The 14355-nt window shown below is 35.9% G+C and overlaps 1 protein-coding gene and 1 non-coding gene across 3 annotated transcripts in view; one reads left to right on the forward strand and one right to left on the reverse strand.

The window, feature by feature from the left end:
• CFAP54 (cilia and flagella associated protein 54) overlaps positions 1–14355 on the forward strand; it is a 305843-nt gene that overhangs the window by 55451 nt on the left and 236037 nt on the right. For both annotated transcript variants that reach the window (XM_068561127.1, XM_068561128.1), the window contains exons 15-19: positions 2871–2947; positions 8230–8358; positions 8723–8849; positions 12857–12943; positions 13035–13156. In XM_068561127.1, the coding sequence (XP_068417228.1) occupies positions 2871–2947; positions 8230–8358; positions 8723–8849; positions 12857–12943; positions 13035–13156 (542 nt within the window). The remainder of the gene's footprint in view (positions 1–2870; positions 2948–8229; positions 8359–8722; positions 8850–12856; positions 12944–13034; positions 13157–14355) is intronic.
• LOC137776012 (U6 spliceosomal RNA) lies at positions 2334–2440 on the reverse strand. Its single transcript, XR_011076134.1, has one exon. It is a non-coding gene; the product is annotated as a U6 spliceosomal RNA (small nuclear RNA).

Raw genomic sequence — 14355 nt, forward strand, 5'->3', positions numbered from 1 at the left:
ACAGCATGTCATTTCACCAGCAAATACCTCAGCATATACACGTGTATGTGTTGTGTGTGTATGTGTTGTGTGTTGGTCTATCTAACAGATAAGGTTTTTTTTTCTTTTTATAAAACCACCATGTTACTGTTATTAACACCTTACAAAATAAGCAAAAAATTCCTATGTCCCTGATTGTATTAAAAATGTCTTAAGTTGGTTTGTTCCAATCAGGATCCAAACAGTCCCACACGTTTTATTTTCTTATGTGTCTCTTAAGTCTCTCTCTGTAACCTGTAGCTGTTCTCCCTCTCCTTACTCCCGAAGAAATTGAATTATCCCCTTGTAGAATTTCCCACATACTGGATTTGGCTGTTTCTGTCCTTGTGGTGTTGATTAGCTTGTTTCTCTACCTGGTAATTAGATCTACCAGGTTGCATGTATTCAAGTGATACATTTTCAAAAAGTATTCTTGCCAGTATCATTTTTTTTTGGCGAGCATACTTCATGCGTACTCCCTATTGCATTGCATCAGGAGCCATGTAATGCCTGGTTGTCCCACTTGTTATGATGTAAAGATTTACCAGTGAGTTCAGGTGTTGTCAGCTTGACTCTTTTCCTAGGTTGGTTTCCCCAGAAGCAGATTCTGAGACAAGGAGTTGAGTGTAGTAGTTTATTTGGGATGCGATCCAGGGAAGCAGGGTGGTGGGGTGAAATGAGACAGAGAAGGAAAGGAAGTGAATACAAGGTACATGAAGTTCATGAGAAGGCTGCTGTTGTGGGTACAGGACTTATTCCCACGAGGGACCTCTAGGAGACTGTATAGAACATGCCTCAGAGAACTGGGAGGTTGTGGTATTTGTACCTTTATCTGTCATTGGTTGAAGGCTACTGGAGGAGGGGTAAGTAAGCCAGAAGGGGCTTCTAACTTCTATCATTCCATCTGCCTTTATTCTATTGATACCTTAAGTGAAGAACTTACTTCATTGACTGTTTGGTTACTCTGGTTATTTTTGATTATGTGGTAGATACTATATTTGCTAAATATTTTATAAAAGTAATTTGAAGCCTTAGATGATCTGTTCTTCCAGGGAAGATCTATGCTTGCTTTTACCAGATGCATGAAGGCACTAATACTCAAGGGTCCCATTATTCCAATTTGAGAGATTAAGATAATTTAAAGCTGAGATGCTCTTTCTTCGACCTATTTTCAGTTACTGTGACTCCTAGGATGTGGCCCCTTTTGGCTTTTCACCCTTGATGGGCCCTGGATACCAATCTCTGTTGCTGTGTCCTCTGAAGGCTGTCAAAGTACCACTCAGCTTCTCAACTTTCCTCTCCAGAACTGATGAAAGTCTTCAGTGAGAAAAGTAGCTCTAATGCCATTCTCTAGTCCCTGGACACTCTTCCCAAGATCCGGAGGATACTTCCTTCCCAAGATCCTGGCTCTGTATTGAAATTAGCGTCTTAGCTTGCAGATGAAAAAAAAAAAGTGTATTTTTCCAGGTTCCTAGCCAGCAGAATGTTTCCAGATTATCTGTTACTGGAAGCAAAAGGTCCAATGATTACTTTTTTTAAAAAATGTCTATTTCTTATTCAATTTTATTATTTTGTTTACTAGTTACTTCTGGGAGACTATTGTTTTATATTATTCAATTATAAATGGGCTAAATACAATTTATTATCCTGATCCTTTGTTAAAATGTTTCATTTCTAAAGAACTAATCAATATTAGAGCACAGTCCATTTGTAAATTTGAAAACATCTACATTTATGTCATGAGCAGTTGTCCCCACTTAGACATATAAATTTTTATAACTTTTACAACAGTGTTATTCTCATTATCATATTGGCACATAAAACACAAAGTACAAGTCATTCTTTATATGTTAATTATGATAATCTGCTTCAAGATGTTTATTTATTCATCTGTTTATTAAATAATTCATTGTCTAATTGGAATTACTGAATAATTTTTAGACTAGGAAACTAGCATTGCCATATACATTTTTATTATTTATATTCTTCTAATTCAAGCCAGACTTCTCTGACATTTGTCTAAATTTACTGTTATTTGCTGAATGCTTTTCAGTGGACTTTCTATAGAATATATAGAAAGACCAATCTCTTTACCATAATATAACCTTGCTGATAATCAAGCTTTTTGAGTTGGTTTGTTGTATTACAAGATGCTTTTATTTATTTATTTATTTTTAGGAGTGATGAATAGGTTTATTATCTTGATTATATTTCAAACTCAAGTGGACAGTTGAATATAGTATTCAGTTTATTTAATTAATTTATTTATTTAAATAGATCTTTATTGGAGTATAATTGCTTCATAATACTGTGTTAAAAATATGGAACACTTCACGAATTTGCGTGTCATCCTTGCGCAGGGGCCATGCTAATCTTCTCTGTGTCATTCCAATTTTAGTATATGTGCTGCCAAAGTGAGCACTACAGGATGCTTTTAGATTAACTTATATAAAAACAAAATGTAATTATGTGGAAGAAATAATTTGTTATTCAACTTCTAAGTGTTGAATCATTTCTAAAATCATGGGTAAAAAGATAACTAGCATAATGTTCTTTATGATTATGATTCACTGTTATATTTCCATTTTTCTCTTTCATCCTTTTATTTTCTCTGGTCCTTCTTTCTCTTTGTTTCTCTCTCCTCCTCTCTCCTCCTCCTCTTCCTATTTTTCCTCTTTTTATTCTCCTTTTCCTTCTTCTCTTCCTTCCCTCCCTCCCTCCCTCCCTTCCTCCCTTTTTCCCTCCCTCCCTCCTCCCCTTCCTTCCTTCCTTCCTTCCTTCCTTCCTTCCTTCCTTCCTTCCTTCCTTCCTTCCTTCCTTCCTCTCTTTCTTTCTTTCTCTCTATTTTTCAGATATACCTTTAAGGAAAGGGACTAGTGAATTCCTTGGGGCTCCAAAAGGGAGTGTGGAAACTCTTCCAATATTAAAGGTATTGCAAAATATTTTAGAAAATATAGTTAAAAACATGAATTTTAAGTTTCAAATAATATTAAATTTGTAAATGTATAATGGTTAATTATAGAAGTAATTTTGAATATTTAATATCTGAGAAATTATGGTTTCTGTATACATTGAGAACTATATGGACATTTTTCTACGTTTTGTTTTTACTTTAGAAAAAAATCTAATCAGCTCCAAAAATAAGCTGGATAAAAGCATCTTAGGAGGATTTATAGTTACATTACTATTGATATTTTGAATGTGTTGTGATTCATAGACTCACAGAGCAGAGATGTCCTACTTAGCATTTACCTCTGACAGATTAAATTAGTTACTACCTGCTTAAAATGCACCTAGAACAGTCCCTGGCACGTGGCAAGTTCTCAGTGAATGTTAGCTTAAGAGAAGATAGAAGATGAGGGAGACAAATGGCCATTCCTCTTTTTGATTATAGTTTTCTTACTATATTTGAATTATTTCTGTACATCATGGATTGTGTTGACCTGTAGATCTGAATGGGAGCCTAGGGAATTGTCTCATGTATGTAATAAACATTTATTTACAGGCAAGAACTAGAATAGCATTTTGCAAGCTCTGTCCTATGTGATGCTAGTACTACCCTTCAGAAAAGGATGCCAGGGTCAAGTAACCCTGGCTGACTTGAATTAAACACAATAGTTTCCTTACTGTATGACTTCTCAGGGGCATTAATTTACTCATGAGCACTGTGGTTTTCCAAGGAGATATAGAATACCATATGTTCCATTATTGAAAATAAAACTCGTTTTACCTACTTAGGACGCTAATGTTCATGGACAACAGTTGAAAAATACTTTTCTAGAGAGGAAGCCAGTGATCTATATTTTGGTTTACCTGATTAATTAAAAAACTATAATTTTAAATTACAAAAGTTGTGTTAACATTAGAGGCCATTTCAAGGTACAAAAAAAATGAAGAAAAAAATCTGTAATTTCACTATATGGACCTAAACATTATCATTTTCTATATTTTCTCCTAGTCTTTTTCACAATTAAAAAAATTTTTTATTTATTTTATTTATTTTATTTTTGGCTGCGTTAGGTCCTTTGTTGCTGCGTGTGGGCTTTTCTGTAGCTGCGGCGAGCGGGGGCTACTCGTTGTTGCAGTGTGCGGGCTTCTCATTGCGGTGGCTTCTCTTGTTGCAGAACATGGGCTCTATGCCTGCAGGCTTCAGTAGTTGCAGCACGTGTGCTCAGTAGTTGTGGTTCACGGGCTCTAGAGCACAGGCTCAGTAGTTGTGGCGCACGGGCTTTGTTGCTCTGCGGCATGTGGGATCTTCCCGGACCGGGGCTCGAACCTGTGTCCTCTGAACTGACAGGCAGATTCTTAACCACAGAGCCATGAGGGAAGCTCTCTTTTTCACATTTTTTTTTTTTATTACTGCTGTTTTATTAAGTTTGTATGTAAAGTTTAGTCTAATACAAAACACAATAATCTGTTTTCTTTCACTAATTCAACAAATCTGTATTGAGAGCCTGCTGTATGGCATGCATTGATTTAGGCTCTGAGAAGACACATCTTTAACATAGTTAACATTCTAATGTTTTTTCTTAACATGAATCCACCAGCACTTTTTCCTGTTGCTAAATGTTAATCCTCATGATTACTGTGTTTTCTCTGAAAAATTGATTTGAAACATATTACATACAATTGTAAAGAATATTATAATGAAGAGTCATTCCCCCATCACTCTTTTAAGAAACAAAACATAGCTAGTACAGTTGAAACTCAGCTCCTCCACTAACTGCTCCAGATCCCATTGTCTTTCTCCCTACGTAGGAGTAACTGCTGTTCTAAAGAGTGATTATAAATTTCGGGCATTTTAGTATTTGTATTACACATGTTTGTATCCTTAAGCAGTAGGGCACTGTTTTTAAATTTATATAAATGGTGTCATACTCTGTGTATTCTTCTGCAGCTCATTTTTTAATCTCAGTACTGTGTTTGTGAGATTGACTCAAGTTGATTTGTGTAGTCATAGTGATCATTTTCACTACTACATTCTACTTGATCAAGGTTGCACAGTAAGTAGATTTGAACTTAGGTGTGTTTCCTTCAAAGTTCAGGCATTTAACCACTATGCTATGCTGCCTCTTGATTAAAAAAAAAAGTGTCTTCAGGATATTTGTATAAAGTATTTTCTTCTAATACATAAAAAATGCAAGTCCTAAGAAATTGGGGACGAATAAAATATCCTGAATGTACCAGAGGACTGGGGGAGCATTCTGAATTTACTTTCTTGAATGTAATGTTCATCTTCTGATAATAGGTTTCAGAGAACGCAGTTTTGAGTTCTTTACACTGTATTGTATCTTCTAAAGAGAGAGAGCTGAGAAGTCTTAAATTGGGAACAGAGAATGTTTGAACTGCATAAGAGGTTGAGGGGGCATAATAGCTGTCTGCCAGTGGTTTTTCCAGGGATCATTTACAGTGCTTGCTAAATATGTAGCTTCCTATTTCCCATTCTAGATGTATTGAATCATAATTTCAGGTGTGAGGTTCTTAAAAGTTTATAATTCAGGTGTGAGGTTCTTAAAAGTTTGCCAGGTAGATTCTTAAGGAAAGTAGAATTTAAGAATTACTGGCTTAGTGGACTAGCACTTATTCTCTGGAGCTTCATAGGGCAGGACTAGGAATACTAGTAGAAGTTACAAAGTGCTAGATTTTGGCTTGGATGGAAAAATTCTGGCCATTAAAGGCACTAAATGAAATGGATTTCTTAGAAGGTGACCATGAAGAAACTGAAAACCATTTATGAACTATTGCTACTGTGTTTAAATTAGAAAAACGCACCCTTTCCTTGATATGATTTATTGCCATCTGCTGGGAAATTATCAAAATAAATATAGAAGTCTATGATGACTACAATGTGAATGGCACCCCTAAAACTGTGCCATACACTACCTGCTCAGCTGTACTGGGGCATGTGGTAGGTGGAGTAAGGGTGATTCGTTGGTGTGGTCTAAGGGCATAGCAGTTGGTATCGGGAGACTTGGAGTTGAATCCTGACTTTAATGTTGACTGTGTGATCTTGAATAAACTATTTAATCTGTTTGAATATGTGTCCTCATCTGTAAAATTATAACAATAATATCTATTCTACTGGGAGTATTTAAGTGATACAGTTCAGATGAGATGTTGGTAACGTGGAAACCAGTAACCAGCACATGGTGGCAACTCAGTTTTTCCCTTATGTTTCGCAAAGGGCACTAAATCTCAACCTAGAGTCTCAGACCTATTTGGAAGGGAGTGAAGTGGGGAGGAGTGAGAATTTGTTGTAGGGAGAGTCCAAAATCCATATGCTCACCTAGCAGAGTCTGCAGGTGGGATAAATTATATATCTTGCATGTATACATGCAACTATTTAAAACATATATAAGGTGCTATTGTGATTATATTTTTTAAAAACTTACTTTAAAGTTTTACTGAATACATAGCTATTTTTGACAAATGGGTTATAAAGTTTTAATAATTAATAAGTACCTCATAGGATTATGGTAATTTAAAAATTAGTCCATATAAAGCATATGGCCCAGTACTTGGAACGTGTTTTAATTCAATATTAGCTGTGATGGTGACAAAGATGATGGTGGTGATGATGATGACAGCGTCGGAAGGTGGGTATGTGTGGGGGGTCTTTGAAGCCCCTTGGTGTTAAGAGGTATCCTTAGAGACTTCTGTTTGTGGCAAAATGGAAAACTAGATGACCTGAAAACCCTCTTCCTACAAAACACCTAGAAATTTTGGACAGAATTGAACAAATATCCTTAAGTACACCACAGAGCTCACAAGAAAGTAAGGTAAATTCCAGGGGCCAAAATAGAAAGGGGAACTGAAAACCAGAATGGTACGTTTATGAATAGATGCTGTAGTAGGTTGATGGGCTCAGTTACAAAGAAACTTAGACTAACAACCATTTAGGGACACGAGATGAGCCTTGGGCACATGAAGGATGGGGCTTGGAACTCGGACTCACACATTTAGTTAGAGCCTACAAGACTCATCTTAGGAAACAGTCGACTAGAAAAATATCTGCCTATTTGGTAGGGAGGTTTCTCAATTTGGGTACTGAAAGTGGAGTAAACAGGAGAAAGTCTCTCTTCCAAATAATTTGGACCTGCCCTCATGTAGGTCCGTTTTTCAAATTTACACTATTTGGGTTGTGAGTCACCCTGAGCCTGTGATTCTTTTTTTTTTTTTTCACACACACACACACACACACACACACACACACACACACACTGTATTTTATTTTTACAAGAGATAAACTGACACCAAGCATTGTAAATGGATGACCACAACAAAAGCAACAATGATTGCAATTACCAAACACGAAACACTGTGCATTAAATCCCTTTCTGCTTGCAATACCTAGAGTTGCTCTGTGTTCCTAACTAAACCTGACTGACACACTGAGTTGCAGGAGAAGATTTCAATGACATATGGTTGAGTGAAAAAAGTGAACCGCAGAATTTTACAAGAGAATTAAAAATATGCAAAGTGATATTGTATATTGTTAATGGACACATACACATGTAGTAAAAGTTTAAAAACATGCAAAAGAATGGTTAAAAGCCAAATTCAAGGACAGTGGCTACCTCTAGGGGCAGAGAAGAAGAGAGTCACTATGAACAGTTATACAGGGGATTTCAATGATCTGCATGTTATGTGTTTGCTTTATTTCCTAAACATTTTCTGAAGAAAATATGAAAAATTAGAAAGTTTGAACAAAGCTGGTTGCTCTTTATGTTATTCTCTGTATTTGTCTCTCTGTGAGGATAATTATAATAGAAGGTATTTAGTTTTTGAAAATCACAATGTAGACCATTGGATCTGATGGCCTCCAAGTCTAGATTTCCAGCTGAGAGATTCAAAAAAAATTAACTTTCAAAATAAAGTATGTGAAAATGACAAATTATGAGTTAGATTTTAAAAATTTACCTATACATTTGGTACCATCAGAATTTTGAAAACCATAAAAGGAAGTTATATACATGTTTTTGAAAAGTTTAATTAATATTTGGAAAAATGAACTGTATTTATTATTTGACCTTTATTAATAGTATTCCACGTTTAATCAGAAACAAATATACTTAGTGAGAAAATATGATGTTGATCTTGGAGAGGCTATTTAAATTTGTTATTTGGTTTTGAATTATTGTTAAAAAGTTGGGAAGTGTTATATATGATTTCCCCTTTAATTTTTCTGTTTTGTTTATAAAATTACTTTAGAAAAAACCTGAGGAACAGTTATTTTTGGCCTATGAACTTCTTGACGAAGCCATTGGTGGAATAAATTTGAATTGCATGTTAACTGCTTTGCCAAATGGATCATCAGTGGTTGACCATTGCTATGCCATGGTGAGAATGAGAAACTCTTACATTAGGTTTATTTTATTTAACTAGGAAGAGGGCTGGCCTTGCAAATAGGTAAGTAAAGCGTGGTTTGTGGTGGCTTCCCTCTCATAGGCCAGAAATATATTCCCCTTTTCCCAGAAGAAATCAAGGAGGGTGAGAAGTCTTTGAATCTGTCACTGAAGAGGCCGCTGGTGAATTTGAAAAGCAGATTTCTTAGTGTGTAAGCCAGACTGCAAAGAGTTGAGAAGTGAGCAGACTTCAATGGCTAAGAGTAAAGTGATAACCTGAATAATAATAGGATAGAGCTATTTTTAGTATGTTTTGATAACCGTATGCCTTTTTAATTTTCACTTCAATTCTACCGAAGCACACCCACTGTATAGATGCGGACACGTGCAAACCAGTCACACGGAATAGTTTCACAATGGATTTGCATCTTGAACTAATTGAAGCCCAGCACCGAATGGCCGTTGTGCTTCTTGACCAATTGCAAGGTAGTAGCCATCAAAGCAAATAACTTGTTCTGAATCAGTTTTAAGACAAGTTCAAGTACAGAATCAATTTAATTTATAAACAGTGTTCTTGTTGACTAGGTGTTTTCCAGATAAATTTCATTATTTTATTTTTTTCTTACTTCTCCGATAAATATCAATAGATATCTTTCATTATTTCTTTACACCTTGCATAGCAAATCAGTAAACTTCTAAAAAATTAAATTGTTTGAGCTATAGTAAATTATTGATATTTTCGTAATTTAATGAAGCAAACATTTATTGAGTTTCTATCAAATCTAGGAACCATATTAAGCTTGGTCCAAATAAGACACAGCCTTTAATTTTGAGCTTCTAGATAAGTAAGCCAACTATAATAGTCAAGGTTAATAAATGCAATAGAAGTGGGCTCAGAGTGTTTGTTATGGGCACACAGAAGAGTATAACAGGCAAGAAAGTCAGGGATGGCTTCTTGGAAGAAGTGATAGTTGACCAGAAGGCTGTCTTTATCTTTATCTTCATAAATATCTTTATGAAGAAAATCGAGAAGGAGGCAGTCATTTTGAATGGAGAAAGCAACTTTTAGTAAGGTGGAAGCAAACAATTATATGGTGAAGTCTAGAAACTGCTGGAATTTTCTTACGGCTGCAGTAAAGAGCACACATGGGAGATTGACACAGATAAGCCTAGAGGGGTAGATCACAGATCTTGAAGGATTAAAGGGTTTATATTTTATCCTGGAAGCTATTGAAAAATTTAGAAAGACATCTCTGACAGCAGTGTGAAAGGACAGATGAGTTGGATCTAAGTTGTTTTTGCCTCATTACTTAGGTAAAGAGGTCAAAACATTAAAAAAAAATGCTGATAGTAATTCTAGTGTGCATATAGAAACACAACTACTCAAGTTTCAGAATAAGATTTAAAATATCATTAGGTCTAAAAATCTCTTCTGTTTGAGGTTAAATTTTGATAAAGCCGAGTTACTCCTGGCATGATTATATAGTCAATATTCATTTAACTACCACTTCCTCATTTTAAATTACTGAGTAATTATAGAATAGAACTGAGTGTTCCAGCCTAACATGACTTCTGATCTCTGTCGAATACATTCAGATGTCCCATCATATATACAGCTAAACAAATTTAATCAAATGCTGGTTAATTAAATAATTTTTGAGTGCAGACTTTTTCTCCTCAGCTTTATTAAGATATAATTGACATACCACATTATGTAAGTTCAAGGTGTACAACGTGTAGATTTGATACACTAACATATTGCAAAATGATTACTGTCATAGCGTTAGCTAACAGCTCAAGCATGTCACATAATTCCCGTTTCTTTTTTTGTGGTGAGAACATTCAAGATTTACTCACTTTGCAACTTACAAGTGTCTACTACAGTATTATTAACTATGATCCATGCTGTACATTAGGTCCCCAGAACTTATTCATCTTATGTACCCTTTGACCAATATCTCTCCATTTTCCCACTTCCTCAGCCCCTGGTAACCAGCACTCTACTCTCTGTTTCTATGAGTTTGGGTTTTTTAGATTCCACATATAAGTGATGCCATACAGTATTTGTCTTTCTCTGTGTAACTTATTTCACCTAGCATAATGCCCTCAAAGTCCATCCATATTAGTGCAAATGTCTTTCTCCTGACTGAATAATATTCCACTGTGTGTGTGTGTGTGTGTGTGTCACATCTTCTTTATACGTTCACCCACTGATGGATATTTAGGTTGTTGCCATATCTTAGCTATTGTGAATAATGCTGCAATGAACATGGGACTGTAGATATCTCTAAGATCTTGTTTTTATTTCCTTTGGAGATATACCCAGAAGTAGATTGCTGGATCATATAGTAGTTCCATTTTTAGTTTTTTGAGAAACCTCCATAGTGTTTTCCATAGTGGCTTAACCAATTTACATTCCCACCAGTAGTGTATAAGGGTATCCTTTAATCCACAGCCTCGCCAATGTTTATTATCTTTTGTCTTTTTTGATGATAGCCATTTTAATAGGCGTGAGGTAATATCTTATTGTGGTTTTGATTTGCATTTCCCTGATGATTAGTGATGTTAAGCATCTTTTCATGTACTAGTAGGCCATTTGTATATTTTCTTTGGAAAAATGTCTATTTAGTTCCTCTGCCCATTTTAAAATCAGATTTTTTTATTATTAAATGGCTTGAGTTTTTTATATATTTTGGATATATCTATAGATACCTATGTATCTATATATAGATAACTGACTTTAAAAAAGTGCACAACACGAGAGTTGCAAGTTAAGTTTTATTTGGGGCAAAATGAGGACTATAGCCTGGGAGACAGCATCTCAGATAGCTCTGAGTAACTGCTCCAAAGAGGTAGGGGACAGGTCAGTATATGTGTGATTTTGGTGAAGGGGGAGTACATGCAATGAAGCACATATTTTTTTGCAGAAGGTTTCTGCTAGTCACGAGGAGCAGACGTCATCATGAAAGATTTTAGAGCTTTTCTAGATATGAGGGGATACAAGAATTGGGCTCATAAAATCAACTCCTGAAAATACCTAACTATCTGAAGACTGGTTCTGCCAGTTTTTCCCAGAGCACAGAGGGCCTCATTTCTGCTCTCCACCCTGAGCTCCTTTCAGGGGGTGTTGAAAGTCAGCAGCTGCAGCAGCACATGATTTAACCCTTGTAGAGGTAGTTGGCAACTGTCAGTGGCAAGTGCCAATTTGTAGTTGACACTCTCTCTCTCTCTCTCTCTCTCTATATATATATATATATATGTATATATTTACATAGGATTAGTTATTATTTCTTTGCGATATCTCTGGATCTGCTTGATGTTTTTCTCTGCTTTATTGAACTGCCACCCTAGCACAGATTATCACATTTTTTCTCCTGTCATTCTTCACTCTTGTATGCTGCTGTCTGACTAATGTTGCCTAAATACTGCTTTTGTCATTCTTATTCAAGAACTTTACAGTGGTTGTCTACTGATGACTGTGGCATTAAATGTGACTCCTGTATTGGGCATTCAGAGTTTTCTTGCAATCTCATCCTTCTTATCTCCAGTGATTATAATCATGAGAGCTATCACTTAATTAGCGTTTATAATACCCTAGGTACTGAGAGAATGATGCATTATTTTCCGATTTGTGTTGCTATTTCCATGAAGATAAATTTCCTTATCCTTTGCCATTAAAAAACCCTTATATCCTTTAACGGTGTCTTTTGGCATCTTTTCATCAATCAGTCATCATCCCATGGTGACTCATGTGCATTAGCACAAATAATTAAACCTCAATAAAAGGGGGGGTTTATTGTAAGGTTACTACAGGTACACTCATGTACCTTTAAGGACAGAAACAATATATTGCCACGTCTCTTGAGGGCCAGACCTGGAAAATCAAGAATCAGTGCAATATTCTCCATCTCCCTGGACCAGCATACCTTTATCTTCTTCTCCCTCATCCTGTTACCTCTTTCCTGGACCACCGTGATGGTCAGTCCTAGTTGCACAACAGGATCTCTCACTGCTCACAACGAACTGGCAATAATTTGTGTGTTAGTTGAAAATCTTGAGAGAGGCTCTGATTTTATCAGCCACAGATAGAGAGAGTGGAGGTCTTCATGTGGTACCCAGAGCTCTTGCAGGAACCATGGATGGAGCAATTTTGAAAAGTTTATGAAGAGGGAAAGTAAACAAAAGTAGGTTGGACCCTATTTATCAACCTTCAAGATAATTTTATTTAAGGTGAAATAGAAAACCAAACATTGTTATAATTTAAAAATTCTTGAACTTCTCATACAGTAGCAAATAAAAGAGAATTTAATGACAAAACTGTATTAGATTTGTTTGAATTTTTATCTATTAATGAAAAAAAAGATGACATGATAGAGGAAGCAATAATTTTACAAATAGTTACTCTTTAGTGTTTAGAAAATATTTCCTTTCTTGAACATAAACCTAATTGTGATAACAATCTCCTTCTTCTCCTTCTTATTCTTCTTCTTCAGTTTTGCAGACACCAACTGTTAGCAAAAATATATCTACCAAAGGTCCAGAAAAGCCAAAAAAAACTGGAAGTCCTGATTGTTTTACAGGTAATTAAATTTTGGATAAACTGTCTTTCCACATTTTTTAAAGATAGTTTTTATGTTGCCCTTTTGGTGAAATGTTTGTTTGCTTTTACAGAATTAAGTGTAATGAATAAAATAAGGAAGAATAAGCTATCCAAAGCAATTTACTTGATGCAGAAAACCCTTCTAATGTTTGAGAAAGATGCAACCTGTACATCTCCACATAACTTCTTGACGGTAACAATATATCATTTCTTCTTTTAGTCCTGACATGCAGCCCCTGTTAAAAATGAATGATTTATTTCTCTTTGCTAAAAATAATGTGTTGCCGTTAACATTAGATTATGAACTTTTAGATTTGCCGTGTCTAGTCTTCTCTATGTGAAGTGCAATAGTTCTAAGCAGGGAAATTAATCTATCTCCAGCCCTGAACTCTCCTGAAATGAGAAGTTCTCTGTCTGCAGGGAAACCTTACATGGGGAGCTAAATAAAATCAGAAGGATTCAAAATGAGGTAAATCGTAGAATGTAAGTGACACTGTGCCAGCATAAATGCATTCCTTACTATGGAACTAAAATACTTAAAGTCCATGGGCTAAAGTACCTTCTCTCAGATGGATATTGCTGATTTATGGACCAATTGCCTTGCTGTTGTTGTCTCTCTCTGACCTAGAAATTGTTCTGTCTTCTTACTTATTCATTGTATGTTGATTTTAGAGTTTAAATTTCTGAGGGGAATCACATTTCTGTTTTATTTTTGCCCCTGCCTATCACAGAAGTTTGATTGTGTTGGCAGAATGAATGGCATATGATGAGGTAGAGAATACAAGTAGCTTGACTGACAAGAGAAAGAAAAGAGTAAGTCAAAGCTAGGGGAAGGATACAGAGTTTAAGAGGAGTTCGACATATAGTGGGGTCCTCTAATAGAAGAGGGAAGGGGATGAGATTGAAAGCACAGGTTAAGTGATTCATCTTCAGTGGAGGGTGGGCTGCAGAGCAGACACCTCATCCTCTGATATAAAAGGGAAGGAGGAACAGACAGATGTAGATTTCAATAAGTCCGTTGGTGTGGAGGCAGAGAGTTGAGTGGATGCCTTCTTATCTCAATCATCTGTAAAATAGGAGGCAAGGGAATCTGCCAGCCATGGAGAGTGAGGGTGGCTAGTTGGACTGGGGAGAGAGAAGGTGATTGGAGAGTGGAGAGGAATGGATGAGGGAGCTGACTCTAAGTTAAAGGACTGGTCAGCATCCTGAAGTTCTGGCTGAGGTTGAAGACCATGGATTTTCAGGTGGCCTCATCTGCATGCTGGTATGATATTATCCTGGTGTGGTATTCTTAGTAGCTGTGACAGTAGAATATTTGTGACAGTAGAGATTTGTACTGGACTGGATTTTTTTTTAAAAGCACGAAAGTATAGGTTAAAAGTTCATAATGAA

Source organism: Eschrichtius robustus, chromosome 13 (assembly GCF_028021215.1).
Source record: "Eschrichtius robustus isolate mEscRob2 chromosome 13, mEscRob2.pri, whole genome shotgun sequence".
Lineage (NCBI taxonomy): Eukaryota > Metazoa > Chordata > Mammalia > Artiodactyla > Eschrichtiidae > Eschrichtius > Eschrichtius robustus.